The sequence below is a fragment of the Glycine soja genome, chromosome 1, assembly GCF_004193775.1.
Source record: "Glycine soja cultivar W05 chromosome 1, ASM419377v2, whole genome shotgun sequence".
NCBI classification, from domain to species: Eukaryota; Viridiplantae; Streptophyta; class Magnoliopsida; order Fabales; family Fabaceae; genus Glycine; species Glycine soja.
Genome location: NC_041002.1, coordinates 49,222,287 through 49,239,660, shown reverse-complemented (window position 1 = coordinate 49,239,660; position 17,374 = coordinate 49,222,287). Strand labels below are relative to the sequence as shown.

At 35.5% G+C, this 17,374-nt stretch overlaps 3 protein-coding genes and 1 pseudogene across 3 annotated transcripts; 2 read left to right on the top strand and 2 right to left on the bottom strand.

Moving 5' to 3' along the window:
* The first annotated feature begins 81 nt into the window (after positions 1–81).
* LOC114405493 lies at positions 82–1,891 on the top strand. The gene is made up of 4 exons (XM_028367998.1): positions 82–474; positions 1,019–1,114; positions 1,196–1,244; positions 1,415–1,891. Exons 1-4 carry the CDS (start codon positions 148–150, stop codon positions 1,501–1,503), a joined length of 561 nt encoding a protein of 186 aa, XP_028223799.1. The 5' UTR covers positions 82–147; the 3' UTR covers positions 1,504–1,891.
* Positions 1,892–2,822: 931 nt separating this feature from the next.
* Positions 2,823–4,004, bottom strand: LOC114418390. Its single transcript, XM_028383699.1, has one exon. It carries the CDS (start codon positions 3,756–3,758, stop codon positions 3,000–3,002), a length of 759 nt encoding a protein of 252 aa, XP_028239500.1. The 5' UTR covers positions 3,759–4,004; the 3' UTR covers positions 2,823–2,999.
* A 4,150-nt stretch (positions 4,005–8,154) lies between these two features.
* LOC114418384 (putative ankyrin repeat protein RF_0381) lies at positions 8,155–10,066 on the top strand. The gene is made up of 2 exons (XM_028383695.1): positions 8,155–8,417; positions 9,282–10,066. The coding sequence occupies exons 1-2, from the start codon at positions 8,281–8,283 to the stop codon at positions 9,898–9,900; spliced, it is 756 nt and encodes a 251-aa protein (XP_028239496.1). The 5' UTR covers positions 8,155–8,280; the 3' UTR covers positions 9,901–10,066.
* Positions 10,067–10,799: 733 nt separating this feature from the next.
* Positions 10,800–16,670, bottom strand: LOC114418377 (annotated as a pseudogene).
* Between the last annotated feature and the right edge of the window lie 704 nt (positions 16,671–17,374).

Below are 17,374 nucleotides of genomic sequence, written 5' to 3'. Positions count from 1 at the left end.
GATTTAAAGTTTTTAGTATTTAACATCTTTTTTAGTCACCACTCACCATCGTAATAAACATTTTCAAAATTAGCTTCAAGATTTAAATATTCGCGCCAAGTTAACCGCTCAATCTCACATTTCAATCTGAAATTCGCGACCAAAGAGATGAAGAAAACCGGAAAGAAAACCAAACCGACGGTGGCGGATCTTCTGAAATCACCGTCGCCGGTGGCTTCACCGACGGCGAATTCTCCGGCGATTTTCAAGAGAGCAGTTTCTTCCTCCTCCAAGGGCGCGAAGAGAGGTTCGCGAGTTGCTCTCGCCACCAGCACTTCTCCACCTCGCGGTCACAGAGCTCCGAGCAACATCTCCGACCTCAGGAACTTCGCCTCTTCCGGCGTCGACGATCTCAAACGCCGCATCGATCGCTCTCACTCCGAGATCCTCAAGGATCTCGAGGCTTCTAACTCTCGTCTCCACAAACGCTTCAAGGTTTCTTCTCTCGCTTACGCCCTCGCTCTCTTACAATCTTGATAACATTGCATTTCTGAGATCGATTTATACAATGTTCTTCGAATAATTCACTGAGATTATCAATTAATTAATTCTCATCTTGTTGCTCGGAAAACAAACGAAACAAAAATAAAAAAAAAATTGAAGCGGGACTGAAAAGTATTCAAGGACTAGAATATGTCAAACGTTAATTCGAATTCTGTGATTTTATTCAAACTTTTCGCGATCCAAACAGCTTATTATGGAATATTCACATTATTGACTCTGTCTTCTCTTCGTGATGCTTGATAATATCAATTGCTAGCACGTTCTGTCTAGTTTAGGAGAAAATCAGAAAACTGAGAGAGCTAGAGTGAGTAGTAAAGTAGAAAATCAGATCTGAAGATTAATCGCTCTGTGGTAAATTTGATTAACAAATCAGCATTAGGAAATCTGTAAGAAGTAACAAATTGGTTTTAATCGATGTAAATCTTTGGATTAATTATTAATAGTCACTTAGATGTTTGTATTTTGAAAATTTTAGATGCAGAATCAAGCATACCAGCAAGTTATGGATGAAGCAGAGAAGGAATACAAAAAGGTGTCTGAAAGAATAACGGAAAGCAGAGATGCAATGAAGGTGTTGTTTCCTTTCCTTCACCATCACTTTAAACTATCGTTAGGAAACATTATAAGATTCTAATGGTTATTAATTTCTCAGGCCTCTTATGAAGAATTCATGGCAGAAGCACAAGCCAGCGCTTCTCGTGGTATGCATTGTTCGATGAATACCGAAAATGCTTTTACTCTGATTCATCACTGTTATTAGAGATGTAGTTTTGTTCAACATCTTTGATTTGAGATGTCCTTACTCCTTACTACGGAATTTAAGTGCTAATTCATTTGTAAAAGATAGTAATTTTAATTTTAAAAATTTCAGCATGCAAAACTTCAATCGTTGAGCTTTCGCAGTCGTTTGAGAAGGCTATTGACTCTCTTCGAAACCGTTACGGAATTCCATCAAATTAGCCATGAGTAGCTGGGTGGATGCTCAATTGCTCACTGATTGCATTAAGGTAAACATTACTTTTTTGACGTCTTTCATGGTTTATGGGATTACGCAGTACTGTTGCTTCGTATTCATTCATCTAGCCGTAGAGTTTAACCTCGAATGATGATTTCCTTTAATGATTTTATGCATGTTCTATTGAAAATTGAAATATTCACAGGGTTAGCATTTTTCATAAATTGATTTAAGAATGGAAGTTGCCTATATGCAGAAATCCAGCATCCCCAACTAAAATTGAAGGAATGATTAAGAATTCAATAAGCTAGAAATAACTGGAAGACACAAACAAATCAAATTTGGTATCAATGTGAGAATGCCGCCTTTCTTTTTCGTTGAGAGTAGCATTTTTTTTCTTCTTTGTACAATTTTTTCTTCTTTTTTAAATTGCAAAATTTGTCTTAAAAAGTGGTTGAGTAGCATTTTTCTTTTACTAATGTTAAAAAATGAGTTAGTTAGACAATGTGACAAATGCTGATAAAAAGAAACAGAATGTGACAAATGAAATAGAATAACTCGATCAAAATGAAATGAAAAATATGATTAATAGCTAAAAGTTTGAGATTAAATTATAGATCATTATTATTCTGTTTTTTTGGTCCATCTATTGTATTCGCCGTCACATTCCAAGTGACACTCTGCAGTAAAAAAAAAATTACAAGGGTAAACATCCCGAAACAGTGAAACTTATTTTTGTCAGTTAATGAAAAAAAATGCTGCTATGGCAAAAAAGGAAAGCAGCATTCTCATTGAAAGCAAATTTTATTTGTTTTGTGCTTTAGTGCCGTCCAATTATTTATAGTTTATTAAATTTTGTGATTTTTCTTTACCAGAGCAGGTTAGTTGTATTTATCATTTGCCATGGGAAACTTTTTCGCGTAACTATAAATTATAATTACGGCCATCTTAAGGCGCCACTCAAGCCTTGCTTATCCGACGTCCAGTTAGATACTACTACTACTATGGTACTGCATTAGTATAATGCTTTTGTTTTTTTTTTTTTACAGTGTATTATAATGCCTTAAAAATTTAAAATATGTATAAATGGTATTAAAAGGGTATAACAAATGAAACAATATAAATTATAGTCGTCGGGATAAAAAGAACTAATCTGGTGGAATGGAATAACTCATTTCTTTCTCCTAGAGAGTGTGATTATTGTTAATTTGTTTTCCTTAATAATTATGCTAAACGAATCATGCACATAGTTTAAGCTATTCCAGTTCTAGTGACTAGTGTTAAATTACGTAAAAATAACATTTTCAAATATATGCGTGAGTAGTTAACGAATTCTTCTCCATCATAATTAATATAATGAAATTCTATACATCCTAGCGTCACCAAAGCAAATGCACAGTGCAATAAGCTAAATGCCACCACTCAACCATTCCACTTCTTTGAAGAACAAAAAAGGCAAAAAAAAAAAGAAAAAAAGAGAAGAAGAGAGTGAGAAAAGCAATCACAAACGGTGATGAGCAGCAGGAGGAGGTTCCCCCTTCTTCCGAAACGCAACCTCGGTGTCCAATCCAAAACCATCGACGCTGCGAACGTGAACCAAAGCAGAACGCTTGAATAGCTCCACGAGTGGCTGCACGCTGTAGAGGTCGTTAGCGGAGTACTTATCAGCACGCCTCGACAGAGCCACGTGCAGAACGCACACCCCCTCGGGCTTCAACGTGCGTTCGATCTCCGACACAAACCTCTGCGGGTACAGCGCGTGATCGAACACGTTGGAGAATTCGAAATCAAACGTGTCGTTTTGGAACGGTTGGTTGTGGAAGTCACCCTTCATCACAAGGGGAGGGTACGGAACCAGGTCCATTCCCACCGAATCAACGACTCCGATTCGCCGCAGCGCTTCCACCTCTTGCCCCACTCGTGCACCGATGCACAACGCCTTGGACGTGTTTTTTAGAAGCTTTTTCACCTTAAGGTCCTCGAAGAACCGCGCGAAGACGGGGATCTTGCGGTTCCAGTCGCGTGTTGTCCATATTTTTCGGAGTTTTGGGTTAAGGGTCTTGTTCAGCTGGCGCTGAATGTAGGATTCGTAGGAGGAGTAACCCGGTCGGATTCTGAGGTCTTTGGTTGTGATATGATGTTGTTGTTGTTGTGGGTAGAAGAGGTAGAGGAAGAGGAAGGGAAGGGAGAGGAAGAGGGAGATGAGGAAGCACCTTAGGATGAATGGTTTTGTGGGAGTGAGTTTCATGTCCGCATGCATATGAATATGATATTGCTCATCTCATGGTTTTTGGCGAAAAGAGAAACTAGCCGAACGTCTTCGTGGTTTTGCGCTATGTTTGGAAGGGACTTAGCTTGTGTGAATTGTTTTTGGCTTTGTGGATTTTCGCATGGGATCAGTGAGATGGATGAGGTGAGTGCGAGGAAATAAAAGGGGCTGGGACAACTGGCTGGGGGGCCCTGAAATTTTCTGGAAGCTGAATACCAAGAGAGAGAATGAAAAGAAAAGAAAACCAAACAAAAAGAAAATTTTAAAGTTGATTAATAGCATGTTTAGATTATGATGGAGAATATCATCTAACGTGAATTTAAGTAAATATTTATATGTTTGAAAAAGACTAAAGAGAAGTTGATTTTGAGGTTAGAGTTAGAATTAATTTTGAAATAATTTTTGTATAACAAAAAAAAGTTATATTAGGTTTCTATTAAAAATTTAGATTTGAATATATTTAACTCAATTTTGAAAGATAATTTAAAAGGTGAGAATTATTCTTGCTTATAAACTTCATTTTAGTATATTATTAATCGATGTAAAATTTGTGTAGTACACCTTTAAGCAACATCTAAGCGTAATGTTTGTAGGATAGGTTTAACACAGAAATTGCTAGAGTAGATTATCATCCCATCTCAAAATTTGAATACAAATGCCTATTGAAACGCAGATTAAACCGGAAAAGGATGATAAATACGCCGTTTATAATTATGAAATGACGTAGACGGAAGAAGGCGTGGTGCTTAGAGCGCATGCAAATGAGTCAAGGTGACACCGTTTCTGCCGTTGCTTTTGTATGTTTTGTTAACTTTAAGCCTCGCTCCAATTTTAGTTTTTAAAGTCTATCTGCATGAATACAAAGTACCTAACGGGTAGATGGGAAAAAAGAAGAAGAAAGAATTAAATAATTAAAGTATTAATGGGTCCAATCTCGGGCCAACAAATCAAGTGACAAAAATGCTCCACAAAGCCATGATTGTAGGGGCGGAGTAAGGAGAAGTAGGGAATAAGTCAAAGTGAAATGAATTGATATGGATGATCGCGCTTTGTTCACGCAAGGCTAATGGATCATAACAAATAATAGATTAATTCCATTTTTCATCATTCAAATTAAGGAAATCATAATAAGCTGGCCGGGTGGCCGTCCCGTTTACGTAATAAAATATGAAAAAGGTTTTGCAAATAAAAAGGTTCACATCACGCGACAATATCATATTCCAATAGCACTAGTATACAAAAAAAGTTCACATTTGATAACCGTTTATTTTGGATTATGTTTCAGATTCCGAAAGAGGTTTATAGGATGTTTCAAACGTACGATGAATGATATGTCGGACACGGGAAATCTGTCGCAGCAACTCCAAGCCAAGGGAAAGTAACAAACTCAATCACGTGAGAATAAACTTATGTTCAAATATAATAAAAAATTTAAATATTATATAAGTATAATATCACCCAACACCTTAATAAAATATAATCTTACAATGTACTCTGCCAAACCAATTACCATATATTAATTACATCGTTACTTAATTACAATCATGGTGATTGGCCTTCCGGCAACCTGTAGCCATAGCTATTCGCCCCAGCTTTGAACGGGCAATCCTCCCAATCACACATGGTTATAGAAATGATAGATTGAAATCATTGTAACAAGTCCCAAAGAACACTTAGAAATCAAATCACTAAGATTAGGTATGTGGTGAAAAAACTTGGATATATAATTTGTAAGAGATCATAGTAATTAAAAAGAAAAAAGAAATTTTTAAGAATACAAATCATTAATTAATAAACACAATAGGGCTATCATCGTAGTATCCTGCTTTTATGCTAACGAAACTCTTTAATTTTTCTAAAAATTAATTAACTTATATAAGATGTTTAATAATTTTTCTTTTTATCTTATTTTTCTCTGTGTGGATTGAGAAGTTTAATTTAAACAGGACCTATATATTACGCTCAACTTCTTAATTTCTAAGTAGACTCCGTAGAATCTGCTTTTATGCTACTTTAGTCTTTGCAAGAATTAGGACCTTTCAGGCTAAACTACATATATCCACTATATATAGTAATAAAATCGTCCTTGTCATATTCATCCGCTCCCTTTCTCCCAAACCCCGGAATGAAACTTCATTTTCCAGTCACTTTCAGAGTGTCATTATTCAACTTATGGGCAATCATACATCCATCACCACATCTTGGCCATCAACTAATTAAATAGTTATTGTAACTATAATTGTGCACAACTGCATAAGTAAATCATTGAATCTATTTTTAACTCATAACAAGGATAAGTTCAGCACTTAAAAGGAGACCTACATATAAATAAAAAAAGTTCATTATCGTTATTTGATTCAGAATAAATAATTAAATTGAACTGAATATTATTCTAAATATTATTTGTGTCTTGGAACTGGCTAAGGTCACGGAAACAAGCAGAGCTTCATTAGTTTATCCTCTGTCAAGTTGGTATGCAAATCCGTTGGCTTGTTTAATTGTATGCATAATAAGTTCAGTAACTTTTTCTGTTGAAGCTGTGTCTGCATAATAGTACGATTGGTGTTGGCTGAGAGTTGATACATTTTAAGCATATAACATATATGAGGGGAAGATGATATGGAGGAATTTTTCAGCGGTATGAGACAGTTTGTAAGCTGGTAACGCTTGGAACAATTGCTTAATTAGCTTGATACACCAAATTGACAGCGGGTACATTGGTTGTGTGGAAATGGATCACTGGACAAATCAATATTACAAAAGGAATGTTCATGGAAGTATGATAATGGTATTGATAAGCAATAACCTGATAGCATTGATGGGATAGGTTGGTATTGCTTTTTGCTGGCAGCTATACCATGATGGTATTGATAAGCAATACATGTTGGAGGATTTATTGGTTGCTGAGGTAGCGGGTTAGGACTTAGGATGCAATACTTATGTAATCTCTCTTAGGATGCAATAAGTGCCTTTTGTTTTAAGGTTATTGTTTAAAAAATCAAAAGAAAAAGATTTTATCAAAAATCATACAAGAGCACGTTAAAAAATATTATTAGTTGTTGGTTTCTGTTCATCATATATTATAATTGAGGATCAATTCTAAAATGTCATTTTCCACATCAAATTGATTTAATACATTCATCATTATTATATAATATAAGAAATGCATATCAAATTCATAATTCTTATAACTCTACTAATTCAAGTATGTTGTAGAATTAACATGATATTATTTCATAATAAAATTGACCTATGATGTTATTGAATAATTTTTCATTCCTAATGTATGCAATTGATGCTTCTTAGGTGACATATTTAGAAAAGCTAGGAGTGATAATATGTATGGGTCTTTGTAGATAAGTTAGACTAAATAACTCAACCTGTCATCCTATATTGGTTTGTCCTGCCTAACCCGCTAGGTCAATGACAGAATGAGATGGATTGATTCGTCGACTCGTTATATATATATATATATATATATATATATTTATAAAAAAGTTATAAATACTAATAAATGTTTAAGCTTTGGGTTACCATTTTGTATTTTTTAAGTTTATAGTATTGTTCAAAAATCAAAATACATATTTGTCATTACTTTTATATTATTTTATAAATTTAATTTCTCCAATATTTATCGAAAAATTTATATTAAAATCAAATTTAGGATAAATAATTAATATACTTTACATTCTCTAACTACATTTGTTCCTCTTAAAAAAGGCTTAATTTGTTTATTTGAATTAATTTTATGAAATAAGATATTAATTTTTTAATTTCTTTACTTATTTATTTTTTCATTTTTGACGGACCATGATTTTCTGCCTAGTATTCGAAGGTGGATTAACCCACCCAACTCATTTTTTTGGATGACTTGCTTTGTTACCCCTATGAAAAACCATAAACATCCATTTGTTATAGAAATTCTACTCCATTATATTATGTTAGGACTCATTAACATATCATTTATAGTTATTACAAATCCATCTAAGCATTTTAATGCCGTGCATCTGAATGATGAATCATGCTCTAAAATTTCTTTTATCATTGTGTTCTTCTCATTCTTCATGCATGATATTTTCTTATTTGACTTAAGTGAAAAAGGACTAAACTTCAGGGTTAGACATTGACTTAGTTGGTGTTTCAAAACCATTACCAATTAACACCTAAGAGAAGAATGTTGCTTAAGATTAAATGAATTAAGCAACCCAGTTAAAGTTGCTATATTCAACATTAAATTCACAAAATCTTTACAAATCTTCATATCTTCATACAATAGTATTAAATTAATTAATCATTTTTAAATCAAAAGCTTCCTATTTATTATTATTATTATTAACTAAAAAATAATGAATAAAGAAAAAAGAAGAAGAAAAACCATTTTTTTTTTTTATCGTTGGTGAATTGGCGTGGCATTTGGCAAAACTGCGAAGAAGAGCAGAAGAAATACCGGAGAAAAGAGAGTTGTTGAGCAGAAGAGTGTTGTGTTGTGCATTCGCGGAAGAAGAAGGAGCAGATGGGTAATCCACGGAAACCGAGTACCGCCGACGAGCTTCACACGGCGGCAAGGTCCGGTGATCTCATCGCCGTTAACTCAATTTTGGCTTCAAATCCTTTGGCCGTTAATTCCAGAGATAAGCATTCCAGAACACCGTATCCTCCTCATTTCCTCACTTCTTTTCTTCCTCTATTAATTAATTCAATTTTATTTTTTATGTAAACTCAACGCAATAGAAACCCTAACAATTAAATTCTTTCAATTAGTCGTTGTTGTTGTTCTAGATAACAAAACACAGTAGCTGGAATTGAAAATTACGTTTTGCTGGTTATTATAATGATATGATTCATTGCAGCATCTGTTTCTTTCGTTCTTTTTGTTCTGTGCATTGCATATTTTACCTATCTTGTTTGAACCATTCATTTTATGAAATCACTACATCATAATCACCCCTATTAGAGAAGGCTTACGTGTTCCTTAGCACAGAGATTTTCAGGTATGAAAAGGGTGATGTTGTTTGTTTAATCTGAACCTGTGTTGGTGCCATCATATATCTATCCCTATCCTTATGGCCGGTTGAATGTTTCTTCTGATTGCATTCTTGGCAGAATTGGAAAAAAAATTATGTGGATGAAGTGGTAACTAAGGGTATGTTTGATTTACTTCTCACCTTTTGGTTTTAAAAATTATTTTTCTAAAACAATTTGATGCGATTCAACAATTATTTCTCATCCTACATAGATTAAGATTTTAAAACAGGTGTTTTAGAAACCAAAAAACAAGAACAGTTAGGAGATGTTTTTTCATCCTCTTTTGTTTCATGGCCCTAACTTAAAGGTGTGTAGGTCACCTGGACTGGTGTTGTATGTGGTTAGACATGAGCTTGGTGTGGGTGTCTGTTTTCTTTAAATTTTGTTTTGAAAATAGGAATCGAATATACACTCTAGGTTTTTCTTTGGGAATTCTTTCTAGCATTGCCTTTCCACCATGTTTCTTTGACTAGCAACTTTGGACAATAGTCTGCATTTAGCTGCATTTTCTGGGCAAGCAGAGGTAGTCACTTATCTCTGCAAGCAGAAGGCTGATGTTGGTGCTTCTGCAATGGATGACATGGCTGCAATACACTTTGCTTCACAGAAGGGACATTTAGAAGTTGTCCGCGCTCTACTTTCAGCTGGGGCCTCTCTCAAAGCCACCACCCGCAAAGGCATGACTTCATTACACTATGCTGTTCAAGGTTCCCATATGGAACTCGTCAAGTACTTGGCCAAGAAAGGGGCAAACCTTGGTGCCAAGACAAAGGCAGGAAAGACCCCTTTGGATCTTGCTACCAATGAAGAAATCCGCTCCTTTCTGGAGGAATATGAGAAGTCAGCAAAGAATGGAGAATTGGGAAAGAAAGACAAAGATAAAGCTGAAGAATCTGATCCAAAGACATCCACATTGGGATCTGAAGGTGATTTGAGTTCTGAACCTGCTGCAGCTGCTATTGATGAAGAAGACAATGTGGGAGAGAAGAGGAAGAAGGGTAATGAAGATGGCACAAGAGAAGAAGAGTCATCACAACCAAAAAAGGCTAGAGTTAACTTAAGTCATCTCCAAAGTTCCGACGATACCCAAGAAGAAGAAAACCTGTAGTTTGGTATTTTCATAGTAGAACTAAAATTTTGTTATTGTAATGTAGTATGTAATTGTATCTGATTTGGAATCCCTTTGTTGGGTTAGTTGGCTGGACTATCTGTTGACTGTTAAGTAACGACCGATTCTGGATTAATACAATTTTCTCTTGACAATTTCTGCTGTAGCGTTTGCACGTGCCACTTTGCCTTTTAGCAGATAGCTTGGGTGTCACTTTGTTAATACAAGTTAGCCCCATTTTTGTTAAACAAGTTCAACACACCAGTAATCGCAGTGTGCAGCTAAACATGATGCAACAAGCCATTTCACACGCGGGTAGAAACTCATCCTCTAATGTACAATACAGGCAGTATATCATTTTTTTAATAAAAGAAAAAATAAACTCCAAGTGTGTATTTGATTTCATGTAGCATAATTGATTAAGTCTAAAATTAATTTTAGATAATTTTTTACATATATGATTTCATGTTAGAGAGAATCCAAAATTGCTTCTAACTTTATGTAACTTTTGATAGTTTTTATGTTGGATAAAAAAATTTATATCGAATTTTAATCCTAACTTTTATGATAAAAGTATTCAAATGTAAATAACATTACTTCAAAATTAATTTTAAAATATCAATTTCATTCAAAGTTAATTTTGTTCATACTTGTTGAAATAGGCACTAGGTTATCAGCAAGAAGCCAATGCTTATCTTTAAGGTGCAAACACAGGCAGTAGCTGCGCATTGTGAGGGTAATAAACAAAGCCATCTGCCCATCATAAAAATGGGTATACGTGCCCATTTTGAAGAGGGAAAATATTTAGGGCTTAATATAATGCATATGTAACAACTTCGGCATGTTTGGATACAAGCCGAAAGTCCTTTGAGAGCTTCTTTACTGAAAATAGAGAGAAGTTCTTAAAAGCATTTATCCTACAAGCTCAAAAACATCAAAGTTCAAAAAAATTACAGAAATGTACATCACACTGCATTTGAGTTCAAGTGACTCCTAACATTTTCCTTTTTATGTCTTGTAGATCTAGCCAACAAACTAAAGCACGTAAAAGAAGAAAACTGAATCTCTACTCTCTGTACAATGATACTGCTCGAAATACATTTACAAGGCTAAGCATCAGTTGAACAACATTAATATCTCTGCCAGTTCAAGTTCTTTACAATTCATCCATCCCTCAACCAGTTTAACATCAATCCCTTTCTTATCTTATTTACTATATAATGTTTTTAATCCTTTTTCTTTGATCCTAGTCTGTGATGACAAGAATTTTAAAAAAAAATTTATAAAGAAAAGGAATGCAGTTCCTAAACTCTTTCTATGTGTCCCAATGAACTCAAAAGACGTATGCACAGAAAAACATGATGAGATAAATCTCACTGATGGTTGCAGAGTTAACTGTTTAGGAATTGAATCCGGTCAAGGTATAGAGCTGAAACTTTCGATGGGATCAGATTCTTCAAGCATGGAAGCTGCTTGGAAGCATTCAGCAGCATCACTTATTCGGCCCTCATGTTTATGAAGCAATCCCAAGTAATACCAAGCCTTGCGGTTTGTGGGTTCTATTCGGAGTGCATCAGACAGTGAGCTTCTTGCAACAGCCAAATACTTTGAACCCATTTTTTGAATCAAAGCACCCATCGAGATCTTGCATGGAACATAGTTTGGTTCAAGTAGTATAGCATTAATAGTAGCACAAAGAGCTTCTTCATTTTGCCCACGTCCTTCAAACAAAACACCTGGCAGAGCACACGGGAAAATATAAAATGTTTATCCTAGAGTAGGCCACACAAATATTTCTATACAAGCAGATAAATCTTAGCTCATTGCTTCATTACAGGTTGTTATGGTATTATGCTCTACCTCATGGCCTTCATGGATGTGACTTTACAATCTTAAAACTTTTAAGATGGCATGTGGATCCAGCCTTAGGCCTATGACCAGGCATAAGCTGATAGGATTTGGATTTAATTGGACCCAACAAGGCACAGGGAAAACAAGTTCATTTGCATACACCAAAATCTCCCCTAAACTTCTCTCAATGAAAGCCCCAATTGATAGGATTCAACTCCTATCTAACAAGAAGGAAGATTATACAAAAATAAGAAAAGGAAGACAGAATACGTAAGAGCATATGCTCTCCAGATCTATTAAAGCCTTATTGGGCCCAATTTGGATCCATAATCCTATCATAAGCACAGCAACTATCGGGCAGGAGTTTTGCAGGCAAGGGATTCAATCGTCGGTCCTGCCTCAGCCTCAATTAGATCAAAAGGGGTGGGGTTAAGTTCAACATGCTTGAATAGAAAACTTCAAACAGCAAAAAGGTTTTGGTCTTGCCTTCAGTGTGCATCAATGCTGCAGAGTATTCCTTCAACTCCCTGACCTTTTGCAAACAGATTTCAGCATCCTTCCAATGAGAAAGACTAGCATATAAATTTGCCAGACCATGCCAAGTATCAAATTCATTTACTTTGTCCTCCTCAACCTGGAAAGAGTTGAAAAAATGGAGGTAAGATTGATTTTGCAATCAGCAATTTATAATTGAAGTCCCATCAACTGTAATTATGGCCAAAGTAAAGCTTATAAGGCTTAGACAATCCTTATCTCATGAGTTAATTTTTAGGGTTGAGTTAAGCTCAGGCCAATTCAAGATAGTATCAGTGCTTATCATAGATACAATGTTTTGGCCACTCTCAACTGGCCAAAAATCTACCAGGCACCACAATTTTCCTAGTGCAATATACTTGGCCCTGTGGCTTTCGGAATGCAATATTTTTTAAAAAATCAATCCTACATGGCCCGCAGTGCAATTAAAAGAAAAATCAGACCTACAATCCCCACGTTACAAATGATTAATCCTGGGCATGGGGGGTTGAATTAGGTCTAGGAAAAATTCAAGAGTTCTTATTCGAAACCCACTTCCCCCATTACATATATTCAGCTACAATTAGGACATGACTTGCATAATTTAATAACAAAAAAATTGACATGCCTGGCTATTATATTAAACATAGGAGTCCTGAAAGATGATAAGTAGATGGCAGAATCTTACCTTTGAACTAATTTGGAGAGGCCCAAAGGATTTCTTCTGGGCTTGAACCAATGCAAGAAGGTATCGATAAGTTTCAATAGCATCCATGGGTCGTGATTGGGAGATCATCAACTTTGCTTTCAGCCTAAGCAGAGGCCCCTGCTCCCATCTTGCAGTTTGATCTAAAGCAGCATCTGTCACCACTTCAGCTTCTGAAAATCTTTGTTGTGCAGACAAAATTAGAGCAAGCAATCTCCAAGATTTCGATACAGAACCGCCTGTTTTGTTAAAGAAATGCCTTGCAGAACGCAAAGCAGCAGGCAAATTTCGGTGCTCTGCATACTGAACGCCAGTTCAAAAATCAGATCAGAATTGTTTGGCTCCAATCTAATTGCTGCCACCAATGACTCAAGAGCTTTGGACTGAAGGTGAGACCTCTCAAAGTCAGAGGAAGCAACCTTAGCTTGCTTTCCCAGACAAAGTCCCAACATCCGAAGAGCAACACCTTTTAAATGCTCATTTGGGCCATGAGCATTACTGATTGCCCTTTGTGCATGGTTCACTCCCTCAGCAGCAAGATAGGGATCCTCACTGCAGATCTTGGCTGCTAACAACAATGATGTAAGGTCATTTGGTCGTTCATGTTTGTGCAAAGACTTCCTTAGCAGATTCAAAGCACTGTCATTTTGTCCAGCTCCACTATAACATAAAGCTAAAGTATTCCAACAATCAATTCGATGGTATACTCCAGGCCTCAATTCTTCAAGTTGCTTTGCTAAAATAGAAGTTCCACCACATATAGAAAGTGCAAAAGTCAGGTGTTCCATGACTGAAGGATCCCATTTCATCTTCCCAAGGCAAAAATCTTTCAAGAAATTCATCAATAGCAGAATAGCCTCTTCAAGATTATTTTTAGGCACATATGATCCATCAATCTGAACTGCTAAACTAGGTGGACTTGCCTCCACCCCACTGTATAGCAAAAAAATAACAAATGACTTCTGAATTCTTGCACAGAAATCATTATGAAGGTTCCATTGACCGAGAAGGGCTCGCCTATAAGCAGAGATTGCCTCATCATAGCAACCAGCTTGTTTCCAAAGCTCTGGAAGGAGCTCAACTGCATGGCTGACTATTCCTTGCAATCTATTATCCACTTGAATATCAGGATTATCCAGATAAAATATCTTCTCAACGGCATCAAGAATACGTCTACAGTCATTAGCAGCCTCTGCAGAATCCATCAAACAAGCATTTCAGTGTGTTCATTCTGATTAAGAAATATATATTAAAAATGTAGGAGGAATCATTCTCATTTAGAAGGAAAAGCAATATTAAGAAAGTAAAGGTGAGGTTGAGAACAACTTTCAACAACCAATACTATATTCAATACCAGTAAATTTCCCCAGTTTTTGCAGAGACTTGGATTTTAAGTAGATGGCTTCAAGCACCAAACTAGCAGCATGCTGAGAGACTGAGGAGGGTGATTCAGTGCGAGTGCGACCTTTCTTCACTGGTGTTTTTTCAGAAAAGGAAGGTTGCAATCTCTGTATGGCAGCTTGGAGATCAATCCCATCAAACACACGAAGAGCACCTTCTACATTACCTCTCTGATACTCCAACTTTCCAAGAAGAGCTCTTGCTTCCTGTTAAATTTTTAAAAAGTAACAATTGGGCAAAACTCAAACATCTGATTAATTTATCCCAATAAATATGCTGCTCCAATCCAATGTCAAGAATCAAGGCATGCAAGATGTTCATATACAAACATTTAAGGGATCATTTGGATCAAATTTACTCATTGTACAAATTATGAGATCCAGTTCTTGTATTGCTATATTTATCTAGCTTCAAATCTAACACATTATGTTATGTTCATGTGTATAAATTACAATCCATATATGTTTGATGCTCATAAAAGAGTAATCAGAGCACTGATCACATCACAAGAAAATTTCATGGTCACATATGAAATTTTATTCTGAGCAAAGGAGTGATCCTAAGGTTTGACTCAGAAGAAAATTATCCCCTAGTCATTGAAGGTTTTGAGAATAACAAATAGTTACTGTTACCTAGCTAAGGCAGGAATTACAATTTTTTCTTGTTAAAATTTGATTCCTTTTGTCTGCATTTCTACCCTATGTCAATTCTGTAACATCCAACAACAGATTTGTAGTAATTAACCAAAAAAATTTGGTTGTTCGAAATGTAATCATAGATCACAGAGTCCAAACATAGCCAAAAAGGGGACAATTTTGACAATTGAAAGAAAAGAGTTTATAGATGGCAGGCATTAACATATTTTCAGTAGAAGGTTAGGAGTTGGGACCAGAGACTTCTACAACCAGACAAAATTAAGGTAAAGGAAATCATGATAGATGCCAAAGACCTTTTAATTTGATCTTAGGATTAAAGATCCAATTATATCCTAAAAACCAGGAAAACGCTAATGCCCTCCAAATTTCAACCATTTCATTATTAACATGATTAATGACCTTGCACCCACTAGTCTCGATAGGTTGCTCCAAACAGTAATATATAGCAAGACAACATAATGAAATCGAAATAATTAGCAAGCATGATGAGCAATAATTGCATGTCAAATACCAAAAAGTAAAAAATGTTTTAGAGACAATTATTGCAATCATTTGACACCAAGTGGGAGTTTGAGATTAGCTTCCTTCAATAATCCAAGTGAGAATGTGGTCCTTGGTTTTTGCTTCTTACTATTTGCAAATATGAAATGCACAATCCAGAAACAGCTGCCACCAAATGTCATAAAAGGGAAAGAAAAGGAGAAAAAAGGGAATGATTGCACTTTGCAAACAAAAATGGCAGGCACAAACTAGTTAACTATATGGGAGCATTAACAAACTCACCTCAAAATTGAGCGACAACCCTTCTCGCAATGCCTCTTCTGCCTCTTGAATATTTCCTTGATCAAGCTTGGCCTCAACTTCAGATGTAACCATGCGGCTTCCATTCGCATGGAACTCTCTAAATGACATGCTCCCATCCTCACTGGACTCCATCAATCATCTCCCTCCAACCTGCACACACACACACACACACCCATGATCACCCATTCCGCTTAAGTTCCAATTTTTATTAACCCTTTCATGCTTCCATGCCATTGCACACTCGTAATTCACATTTCAGAAAAAGCTAAACAAAACCTCTTACACACATGTTCAAAATCTTCAGAATCACAGTGAAAAACACAGTTCCCCATTTCACACGGCATTGCTCAAAAGTCAAAACTGATCCTAGCAATGCCTTGTGGCTTATAGGATTCAACTCCCAGCAAACGCATGTTTTTGACCTGCAAAACTCGCTTTTGGTGGAATGGGGGTTCGATGATAACACAAAAATAATCAAACTTTGGAAGCAAAATTAAAAATTGTAACGAGAAATTCAACGGGTAGAGAGAAAATTGCAGATCCAGGGAAGAAGCTGGGAAATGGAACAACGAAGGGTAAAAAAAAAAAAAACGGTTGTGTTGTGTGACTGACCAAAGCAACGTGGCGTTGGAGCAGAGGTGAGAGATGCAACAGTGACCTCAAAGAAGATCTAGGGGACCCTTCAATTTTATCAGCATTTGATCAAAGTTGCATTGCATTGTATTCCAGTTACCCTATGTTTGTGTTTGTTTTGTCCTGTTTGAGGAAAAAAACAACAAATAGAAAGAAACAGAACAGTGGTGGGTGGTGTGAGGTCAACCGCTGTTACAGCTGGTGAGAGAAGAGAATGACCAAAATTGAATTCAATGCCAAGAAAAGTAAGAATTAAATATTATGACTTCTATACATGGTAGAAATTTTTACCAATATGGATAATGTAAAGATTCTCACAATTTTAATTAATTTAAAATCTAAAATTAGTTTATTTATCAACTCTGAAAACTCAACTATTCCAAAACAATAATTTTGTCGCTAGCAATTTAAGATTGGATGACATTTTGTACTTATGTTTAAACTAAACTACCGTAATAACACAGGTGTGAGATTTAAAATATACTATATTTTATATTATTATGTTGTTTTTAATATTATTTAAAAGAAAAGTCTCTGCAAATATATACCAACTAATCATACAAAACAATAACATAATAAAAAAGAAAAATATGTAAGAAAAGGATTACAATTGCATGTACATAAGGAGACAAGAAAGGAAGTCAATTTGAAGGGACAGTGGGAGAAGAAAAGTTATGATTAAACGGAAGATGAAAGATAGGAGGGCACGATGTCAATATGTACTATAGAGAAAGAAAAGTATGGACAAATGGAAGGTGAAAAGGTAAATTACCAATTAAATATTTGTAGTATGAGATAAAAATAAATATTGTCTGATTTCTTGTGACATTGAATATAATTTTTAAAAAGGAAATTATAATATAGAATTGATAATTGATTTAAATTTATACACTATTATTTAATTAAAAAT